This window comes from Primulina huaijiensis, chromosome 1, assembly GCF_012295235.1.
Source record: "Primulina huaijiensis isolate GDHJ02 chromosome 1, ASM1229523v2, whole genome shotgun sequence".
NCBI lineage: Eukaryota > Viridiplantae > Streptophyta > Magnoliopsida > Lamiales > Gesneriaceae > Primulina > Primulina huaijiensis.
The window spans coordinates 7,799,525-7,810,546 of record NC_133306.1 but is presented as its reverse complement, the minus strand read 5'-3'; the positions used below and the strand labels follow the sequence as shown (position 1 = coordinate 7,810,546).

General features: G+C 35.0%; 1 protein-coding gene across 1 annotated transcript; it reads right to left on the bottom strand.

Annotated features, from left to right (window-relative positions):
• Positions 1–1,081: 1,081 nt before the first annotated feature.
• Positions 1,082–10,438, bottom strand: LOC140981055 (probable LRR receptor-like serine/threonine-protein kinase At1g56140). The gene is made up of 24 exons (XM_073447286.1): positions 10,111–10,438; positions 7,777–7,954; positions 7,519–7,590; positions 7,310–7,381; positions 7,149–7,220; positions 6,739–6,810; positions 6,345–6,416; positions 6,173–6,244; positions 5,975–6,046; positions 5,817–5,888; positions 5,640–5,711; positions 5,339–5,410; positions 5,171–5,236; positions 4,712–4,777; positions 4,567–4,611; positions 4,377–4,441; positions 3,536–3,906; positions 3,197–3,389; positions 2,944–3,108; positions 2,638–2,756; positions 2,260–2,476; positions 1,939–2,170; positions 1,700–1,850; positions 1,082–1,627 (listed from the first exon to the last, which is right to left on the bottom strand). The coding sequence occupies exons 1-24, from the start codon at positions 10,220–10,222 to the stop codon at positions 1,253–1,255; spliced, it is 3,075 nt and encodes a 1,024-aa protein (XP_073303387.1). The 5' UTR covers positions 10,223–10,438; the 3' UTR covers positions 1,082–1,252.
• Between the last annotated feature and the right edge of the window lie 584 nt (positions 10,439–11,022).

The window sequence follows — 11,022 nt, the reverse complement described above, 5'->3', positions numbered from 1 at the left end:
TAAGATTATAATATGATTATGTTTTATGATTAACGTTATGATATGATTTCGGAATTCTATAAGTCCTTCATTTACTGAGTATTTCACAAAATTACCTACTTCTTGCACTCTCGTCACAGATAAGAACGAAGACCAAATCGAAGATGAATGATGAAGCTAGTTCAATCAAGACCAATTATGTTATTCCATTTTTATTTATGTTTTCATGTTCTACGCTTCCGCATTTCGTTTCAGTTTTAATCGCATTGTAAAAGCATTGATATGATTTATGATATAGATTGGTTTTGGCGAGATTTGTACAACGAGATTTATTGTTTATGATTATGTGACTGTTAAACGATGACGATATCAATAAGCATCGGTATTCGATCGGCCTTGTCTAATACAATACAAGTTTTGAACTCTGTCTATTTCGTTTTCGGCTTCTGCTATGAAAAATGATCACTTTAAAGATATGTACATGTATAACTTGTTATTTTGGTATTCGATCGGTCCCCATTTGTTGAGCATTTCCCAAAACGCTCACCACCTTACGTCCCTCCCCAGATAACAATGAAAAACAGGTGGAAGAAACAGATAATTGAAGAAATTCCAGAGTTATTAAGAGGGTCACCCTGATTTCAACTTTATAGTTTATTCGTATTACCTTTCGTATTTTTCTTTGTAAGAACATCTTCCGCATTATTCTTATTTCACATATGTAAAGACAGTGTTCCTTTATGAATTAAAGTAGTTTTGGCTATTTGTTACGAGACTTATTGTTTTTAATGAAACTGTTAAACAATGTTAGATGTTATCTACATCTCGTTCCAGGGACGTGATCGTTACCACCAATTATAGCTCTTGTTAAAGCGACAAGCGCTCGATCCTACCATTGGTATCAGAGTCAATGTCACATATTCGATTTTCATTGATTGCAAAGAATGCAATTATTGAATGAGAGATTATTTAGTGCAATAATTGTCCCTGCTATGTAGAGCAATCGATACGTGATACTTGAGTTGATGTACGGTTTAAAATATTTGAGTTGCACTGTTACCACCAGCTATAACTTTTAATAAACGAGAAACTTCCTACAAAATACATTTAATTTTTTCTATACACAATCGTTTTGTATGTACTAGTAACAACTCTTAGAAAAGAAAATTAAACAATCAATTCTTGATAAATCATCCTTTTATATATAACAAAACAAATATAAAAAAAAACAAGAGAAAAAAGAGATGGTGTGGAAATTGGAATCAAGAATCCATCATCTACCATCACCAATAACCTCATGAAGTATGGGTTTAGCTGGATTTGTGGGTGAATAAGTACTTGAGCCTGATACCATGGTTGTGCTATTTGTCGAATTGATACGGGTGTTCTCCGTGTCGTCCGATACATATGTTGTATCATCATTAAACTTCCAGTCTGTTAGATAACTGGGCCTTGTAGAAACAGAAGCCACCTCCACATCTCCAGAAAGCATGGCCACCACACGAGACATCGAGGGCCGTAAGCTGGGTGATGCTTGAGTGCATAGAAGAGCTACACCGATTATTGTCCTTACTTCATCGGGGTTGAATATGTGTAAAGAAGGGTCGACCAGCTCGGTTTCTTTGTTACTTTCATGAAGGCTCCATGCCTGAAATTTAGCACTCATAATATTCGGTCTGCTGATAATATGCACAAAGGTTGAAAACTATAAGAACAATACCCATTCAAGAAGATAAATCTTATCGATTTCCAAATTCGAGTCAGAATTTGGCCTTCCGCTGACTATCTCTAGAGCTACAACCCCAAAGCTAAATACATCAGCCTTTTCTGTCAGATGTCCACGCATGGCATACTCCGGAGCAAGATACCCACTGCCCAAGTTTGAAAAAAATAAATGAATTGAGGGACATGCTTCGTATTTGTGTCCTAATTATTAAGAGAGAGAACGTAGAATCTTACATTGTTCCTGCAACTCGAGTACTTATGTGGGTCTTCTTGTCGTCGTACAATTTGGCGAGGCCAAAATCCGAAATTTTTGGAGTGAGATCAGAATCAAGCAGAATGTTGCTGGCTTTCACATCTCTGTGCACGATTCTCAGTCGAGATTCTTCGTGTAGATAAGTTAGACCCCTGGCCACTCCCAGGCATACGTCATAGCGTGTTGGCCAATCAAGATATAAACTTTTACTTCCTGTTCCACCAACGGGTCACTTAAATTCCAGTTCAAAATGCTAGCTCTAATTAAAAATTACATATGAACCTTCAAACATCCTATTATACCGATTCCAAATAGTAGTTGATCAAGACTCTTGTTTTCGAGATACTCGTATACAAGCAATCTTTTATTCCCTTCAATGCAACATCCATACAATTTAACAAGGTTACGATGTTGCACAGCAGAAATAGTAGCAATCTCGGCCACAAACTGACTCTTTCCTTGATGTGATGTCACAGACAATTGTTTAACCGCAACCACTCTTCCATCAGCAAGTGTTCCCTATTAGTCAATAAAGAACGTAATTCAAGTTTCTCTGTTCAAGAATAAGGTATGTTTGTCCACAATTTCATGATTTTTGTGTGAAAAAAGCCAAATAAACATAATGAAACAAGGAAAAACAGAACAAGACATGTTGAGGTGACTTAAAATAGCATATTTACCTTGTAAACAGGTCCAAATCCTCCCTCCCCGAGCTTATTAACAGTATTGAAGTCATCAGTTGCAGTTTTAAGTTCAGCATAACTGAACGTGTAAGGCCGTGTATCAATCCCCAATAACTCTGCAAATTCATAGAAACATGTTGCTATCTTTCGGTTTGGCAAGATGACGAATTCTTGATTTGGCAATTGATATTCTTCCATGGTTTTAATCTTATTAGTTACTTTTTCTTTAAATCAGGAAAACAGATAGAGGCATCTGATTTGTCCCACGTACTTTAATAGTCTACTGTATTTTTCCGTCCATACCTTCATCCTCAAAGTTTTTCTGCATTTTCCGTTTCCAGAAAAGGTAGGATATCGCTAGAATAGAAAGCAAGCTTGCGGCTCCAACTGCAGCAGAAATCCCCACGATAAGACCAGTTCTGTTCTTCTTCTGACCGGGAGGATTGTTTGCAACAGTTGGAACGAAATCTGTATACAATGCGGTGGCCCATATACACGAAGAAATTAGGCTAGAAATTTTTACACAGGTAGTCATGTTATAGGGAGTTGTACATACCTGGAGTTGCACTTATTGCTTGTATTAAAGGTCCATAAGTACCCTGTGAAGGTACACAGCAAGTTCCTTTTCCAGCCCAAAACAGATGGATTTCGATATAGTTTTCCGACACTATGGCTTTGAATTCCTTCGCAACAGCTCTTAAAGAACCAACCTCTTTTTGTATGTCAAAGTCTTTTAACTCTAGATTCCCCTGGAAAACATATACAACTAAGAATAATGCATATCCAATGATTCTTTTTTTTTTTGAGTCATTACAGTTGATGAATTATAACTTAGTTCATTAAAAGCACGGAAAGATAAGATTCTTTAGCAGGTTCTTTTTCTATTTGTTAATACCTGGACGTATATATCAAAAACACGTCGTCCAAGACTCCTCCAAGTCCTACTACCGAAGATTACTATCTCTGCAAATTGGAGTTTCACGGTGTAGTTACCATTCTCTAGGCCTAAGCCATAGTATCTTAACGATCCAAAAGAAAGTCGAGCAGTTTGGAACAATTCCGAGTCCAAAGTATTTGTAAATTGGTACAAAGAGGAGGTTAGATATCGTGGATTATCAGAAGCCATGCCAGCATTGCTAACTGCCCATCTGCCTGTACTGGTCATATAATATGTCGCTGGACCAAGTGTCTCATTATCCATTTCATACACAGTCTGGTCAGAAGAACGAATCTGCGGACCTCCACACTTAACTGCAAAGCTGGAATCTACAAACCATCACAAGAAAAGAAACCATTTAAATGCCGATGCAACTTCTTAAAATATGCACTAAACTTAGTGATCATCGCAACCTTCGCACGTGGCACGCAAAAGACATCCTCCTTCTAGTTACATAGCTATCAAACAACTATACACTTGATAAATAGCAGTCTATGAACAAGTATATTTCCACGTTTAAGAATTATACTGTGAAATGCTTAAAATATGAATTTGGATAATAAAGCTTCCAATTTCTATCATTTTTTAATTTTCTTGGTTACTCTCCATTCTACATCAGAAGTAGGTTGCTGGACGCCTTGTATTAACTTGATATAAGCAAACAAGTCTAGCATATCTTAAAAAATTGAAACCAAGTCTCTTCCATCCCACACAAGGAAAATTGATTCACCAATAAACACTTTGAATCTTTTGGAATCCATAACCTTATTGTAGGTTGAACACAAAATATGCCACTTACAAATAGGTGATCCTCGTTGACAAGGAAAATTCCTCTGAAGACAATTCAATCCAGAAGGCAAAACACTAAAAAGCAGAAGAGTAATTAGTTATAAGTAATATGAGCAAAAAGATGCACAACAGATGCATAAAAACCAAGGGACAATGTCACCAGAAGCAATATCGAGAGTCTGCATGGCATGGGGATTCACCTTTGGTTGGAACCACCGATTGTGAAGTTGTTGCCAACTAAATTACTACAACATTAAAAGATATCTATGTCAAATAAAATAAAAAATCAAATTTTTGAAAAGAAAGAATGTAGAATTTGCGTATTTTGGATTTGGTCGATCATACATCTGTAGATTTCGCTGGCTGACCCAAGAAGGAAAGCTCCCAGATAATTCATTGTATGATAAATCTCTGCAAGCAAGCACAAAAAGTTATTCGGCATGCATTAATAGCATTGATGAGTTGTATTTTTCGAGGAAAAAAAAGTTGTACTTTTATTCTATAGCACAAGGTTTAGATATTACTGGACCACGTAGTCTTATAGTATGTTCAGAAGCATATTCTGCTTAAGCTCTCACATTGAGGAATGTCAAATATGGACTTTAAATCTATGACCAACCATCCAAACATGCTATCAAATACGCAAGTTCCAGAACTATTCCTCCGCTTATAACAAGTATGATATGATATAACCAATTGCATCTTGATTGCCACACAAAGGTAGGGACTAGAATCAGTGATGTCGAAACAACTTCAAGGGAGATCAATTTTTTCTAAGATATTAAAATCTATAAATGAACTAACACATTTTGAAGTACTGAAATCTTTTGGGTTGGCAGCACTCCAGTGAGCTTGTTAGAACCCAGAAACCTGAGGATTGAAGGTCACTGTAAGTTTCTTATTTTGTTTATTATATTTTATTAGGGTAGAAAAGTTGATAGCTGAGCTCGCTCTCATAAGCAAACATTTTACAAGCTAGTAATTCCTCCAAGATTGAAAAGAAACTCTGGAAGTCCTCCTGTCAAGTTGTTGAAGCTCAAGTCCCTGAAACATTAGGAAAGAAACATTGTTGAAAGAACCGAAAACATATTAAGCTTTTGATCATGATTGAAACACAAAGCACATTTTATACAGTCATATCAGGGTATCCCCTTCTACAATATTGATGTGCTGCTTTGAGGACTTAATATGTTCGGCTGGAGTGAGAAATTCAGCCAAATTGTTCTGTGTCTCAAAATGCTTTTGAAAATCATCCTTGAATGAGGATACTCACACGAGTTGTAAACTACCAAGTTGCCCAAAGAAGGAAGGTATAGAACCAGAAACATTATTGTTCCGCAAAACTCTGTTCAACAAGCCATTAAAGTTTAGAAGTTGCCACCAACATATCAAAGTCAATAGCACACCAGGTCCCAAAATTGATGGAAATTTTATGCCTTTGTTTCCTTACAATGTGGCCAGAGTACGCATATTTTGAAGGAAATCCAAAGAAGAACTCCCATTAGATATATCGCTTATTCTCCTGAGCATGATATTTGAACAAATTGATTAATTCTGCTTAACAAGGAGAATGTTCTAAAATACAGGAAAAAACATGACTAGACTCACAAGTCATTCAAAGAACTTAAATTGGAAAAGGATAATGGTATTGAACCTTGAAATGAATTCCCCTGAAACCTCCTGTAGAATTTTGTAAAAAAGGAAGTAACAAATTATAAAATGGTAGTAAATTTATTAGCTCTTGAAATTACCAAGAGGGGAAAAGGTTAAATTATCAAGCAAGAGGGCAAGTCGGAATTTTCTCACAGAGCAATGAGTTTTGACCAATTTCCAATGAAATCAGGTATCTGGCCGGTGAGGGCATTGTCTGATGCCCACCTGAAATCCCAACATTTATTTCCAGCAAGTGTGATCTTAGAGTTGGATAAAAATATAGATTGTGTGCATAAGGATATGGATCATGAATTAGTGCTCTTACACTCTCTCCAAGCTCGTTAGTTTAGCAAATGATGGAGGTATTGGACCGCTAACACCAGCACTATCAAAGTATCTGGCAAGATGGAAAAACGAAGAAAAATGAAAAAAGTTGACCATGATACAAAGATATTTAGGCTTCAAATAAGACCATGAATTAGACAAAAAGAGAGGGCATTGTTAGCCCTCGGATTTGAAAAATGCAAGCCTTTATATTTCATTTGAAAGTATCCTCCAGCATTGTCTCTCTACATGAATGAGCTTTTTGATGAACTTAAAGGAAACACGGAATTTCTGAAACGAGTAAATCGTCACTAATATCGTCGATTTAGCTAACTAGCATTAAAACAAGTCTAAAACAATACCATTGAGAAAATGGGGAATGTGTCAGGACATACATCTGTGTTAATCTTGATAAGTTCCCAAGTTCAAGTGGTAAAGGGCCAGAGAAGTTGTTTGTGCCGAAGGCTCTGCATGTTGAACATAAAAAAATTAACCACGTATCTATGAATAAAGAGTACGTTAGGATTTAAGAAAATTAAGTTTTCCCATTATATTGCTGGATAAATTTTGAAGTGTTAAATTGTAGTGTTTAAAGAATTCTTATTTAGACTACAATAATTGAATCTTTATATAGCTGAAAGCATGAGAGATTTGATAGGAAATCTTTTCTAAAACTAAATAGCGACCAGCCCATACCAATGGTAAATCAATATTAATCAGATTACATACGATTCTAAAATAGCTCCATGAACACAAGGAAACAACTTCATGTCTCAAACATTGAAAGACACTAAAGAGGCCTTACATAGATCTTAGGTCAGACAGTAGACCAAGTTCCTTTGGAAGCTCCCCCGACAACGCATTTATGCCAAGACTCCTAATAACATTTAATGAACATTTTAAAAATTTGTTCATTTAAAACTGGCAGTTGACAGACAAGATGTAAAACATGTAAAGGTTGCTCACAAGTACTGCATGCGAGTGAGAGTACTGATGGTTGCAGGAAGGGGACCTGTTAAATAGTTTTGACCCAAATTCCTGCCAAAAAAAAAAAAAGAAAAATACCCGTTTTAGAATCAGCATAGCACAGAAACAAAATGAGATACAGTTTCTTATGGACAAAAAAAAAATGATATAGTTCGTTTTTCACAAATAAATTCAGGAATTAGCCATACAGATCAGTGAGATAAGTCAGATTCCAGATCTCTTCAGGAATAGGACCAGCAACATCCAATGCATAAACTCTCCTGTTCAATCAAAAAAATAAGATCATTTAGTCGGTCAGTTTTTGCACTTGGGATGCATACAAAGTTTTAAAAAAACTGGAGATGCATATCTATCAAACAAGACCAAATATACACGAAAAAGGTGTCATTGTTCTCAAATGATTTAACTTTCATGCATTATTACTTAATCTCAATATTGTGACTTACAGAGCAGTAACATGGCAAGTAGCACCATTGTCAAAGGAACAAGTACATTTGATACCCGGATTAAAGTTCACTATTTCAGTTGCGTCAATGGCGACTCCGCTACATAACCGGCCACTAATGTTCCACTGATCTGATGGCGGAAGTTGCCATCTCCCGAACAAAGAGTTTATAGCTATTGCTGCACAAATTAGATGATATCGTTTCATTTCATTGTAAAACGCACGTTCTTTATAAGGTCAATGAAACAAAATGAGCACGCATATTATTTTTTCAGATGTTAACCGCTCATTTGTTAAAGAAAATTTCCAAGCTAATTCTCATCATCAACATGTCTACAGTTCCTCAGCACGGGACAATTATGTATACAAGCATAGTAGTACTCGGAATATCTATGACAACTCTCACTTCTCCGTAAAAGTTACACTTCGTGTCACAGTGAGACCATTAGACATGTGAATAGTCTCCTGAAAAAGATGGCTGAACAAATTTGGTACAAATGTCTAAATGATATATTAAATTAATAAAGAGTGACTTATAAACTCAAGACAGTTACACCACCCCATACAAAAGTTTTTTGGGATGGTACTCCTCTTGAATTTATAACCTAACATGAGTGCTCTAGTTGAGAGTTGGCACAGCGAAAGTGGCGACCTAAAAAAGGCAATCATCGGATCAATGTTGATAATAAAAATTATAGGTCGAATTAAGGTACATGATGAATGCACTGAATACTGAAAGATGAGTAGTCATCTAAAGTGGGCTGCCGCGGACGTCGGCTACCAAGAGGTCACCAAGGTTGCAAATATCTCACATAGATATGTTAAACTAAAAAAAATGACTTGTAAACTCAAGAAAGTTACAACACCCAAGACAAACAAGCTTTTGAGATGGTACCTCTTGGCAACTAAATAGTCTTTTAACAAATTTAGGGCTCTCTGGTATCATTGTTTAATCTCCGTAATCGGTTTTATTAAATAACAAACAAAACTAAACCATGAATAAATAATCAAACCTAGCTTCTCAGATAAAGATATAAAAAAAAATTTAATTCTCAGTTTGGTTAGGTTAGTGTTTGGTTTACACTTTGTATTTTTTTTTAAAAATAAATATTTTCAAACATAATTTAAATTGTTTAATATTGTTATCATAAAAAAATATTAATACATACACCAAGACCAAACATTTGACAATATGATTCGTAATATTACAAGATTAATAGAGAAATATAAATCTTCAAAAAAACGAGTTATCTCAAAAAAAAATTTAAAAAAAAACACCATCATTAATTTTTTGACTATAAAAATAGTTTGATATATTTTATATTTACCTAATTACCATAATGATAACATAAATTAATGAGGAGTTGGGACTTTAAAAACGACATTTGTTGCAGAATATTTTAATTTTATTTTATCGCAGAACTACAAAGTAAAATTGTTTAAAGTTATATACTATAATTTTATTGATTTGGATTTTTCGTTTCTAAAGACATTAAACCTTAAACCATATTAAATTTTTTTTTTGTTGACTTTAAAAATGACTCAAATCGTGATCAACAAAAAACCAACCAAAATGAAACATATATATCCTCGATGAGAACAATGTCAAAGCTAGTTTTTTTTCCACCAGCAAACAAAATTGGACACGGAAATACAAACAAGTTGACAAGAATCGAAAGCTAATCATTTTATTTTTTAGAAAAATAATTTAAAGCTACTTTACTAAAAAAATATATCGTTAACAGGAAAGTAAGTCAAAAGGAAAATAAAGATGAAGCCATCATAATAGAAAATGTGTTATTTGAAATAAAATAATCAATCGTGGAAGTACTTTTCTCTTCTTCTTCTTTTTTTCCCTTTGAACTCAGATTGGTTGTATGCTCCCCAAGAACTCCCCCATGATTATCATAAAAACTTCTGAAATCCCAAGATATGAATCATCTGTTAAAATATTCTATTCTATTTTTATACTTTGATTTGATTCAAAGATTTGAAGGAAAATGCTTTGATAAACATTTTTATGTATATCATATCTTTGTTAATTACACCATATTGTTTTTTAACTTAACTTTCCTTAACAAAATATTGGATCTAAGTAATTTACTCAGCAGAGGCAAAAAAATTAACAACCTAGAGGATTGATGGAATGATCATCGAATTTTTCAGAGCTGGAGCCACAATTTCAAGAAATTTTAAAGCCAACAGATGAATTCTCAACCATTCATATTTGGGATTAAAAAAGAAAAGAAAAAGAAAAAGGAATCAACCGAAATCACAAGTTAACCTGTTAAGCTTGATTTATCAAACTTAGGGAAGAATATAGAATGATGCTCACCTTCGAGAGGATCGATTGTTGCATTAGTGCTGTTCTGAGCTCGAACAGTGAGCCCAAATGCTGCAGCAGACAACAAGAACAGTAGGGTCTGTATCGGTGGCGCCGCCGCCATGTAGTACAGTGGGGTGGCAAGAAGAAAATACGAAGAGTCGAATGTAAAAGGTAGAAGATTGGTTATCTGGAGAGATTATTACATCAACTTTTGAACTGGATTTGAGAACAGCAAATCCAACTCAACTCTGTATCAAAGTATCGACAAGATATGGTGGTCCTCGATCCTTATGGTCGGTCAATTCAGATAAATAGATAATCCGTCCACACTCTTCCAAGATAAACGTTGTGGGTCGTCACTCAAGATTAGAAGCACGGGACACGGGGATATGGGTTCTGTTTGGTAAAAAAGTTAATTTAAAATTTTACGGTAAACTTATCGAATCGAGCTCCAATTTGAGCTTAAGAATATTCCACTTGTAAGCTCACGAGCTTAGCTCGACTCGGCTCGGCTCGGTTCGGCTTGCTTATATTGAGCTTGAGATCGACTAGTTGGTTGGGCATTGAGTATACAATAATAATTTACATTATCTCAAATCCAAATTTGAGTGTAAGTGAAGTGAGTGAAATATGGTAAAATGAGAAGCATACTCTATAAATTCTCATATCTTAGTTGACTTTTTAGTTAAGAATACTTTACGAGTTCGAAAACGAGTCCGAAAATTATATTGTTTAACGAGCTCGAAAACAAACCCGTTTAACAATCCGAGTTCAAGCCAGACTCGTTAAACATGATAAAACGAGCTATTAACGAGCCAAACTTGAGCTATTTACGAGCTTAATAATTTTAAAACGAATCGAACTCGAGTCTAATGATAAAAGCTCGAGTCGAGCTCGAGCCTATATATACTTTAAACGAGT

Excerpts from the sequence above, each read along its gene's own strand:
- LOC140981055 (XM_073447286.1), bottom strand. The coding sequence starts at position 10,222 with ATGGCGGCGGCGCCACCGATACAGACCCTACTGTTCTTGTTGTCTGCT. Across the intron at positions 3,390-3,535 it reads TTTTTGATATATACGTCCAG|GGGAATCTAGAGTTAAAAGA; the intron begins GTATTAACAAAT and ends TATGTTTTCCAG. Across the intron at positions 2,757-2,943 it reads GAAAAACTTTGAGGATGAAG|AGTTATTGGGGATTGATACA; the intron begins GTATGGACGGAA and ends ATGAATTTGCAG.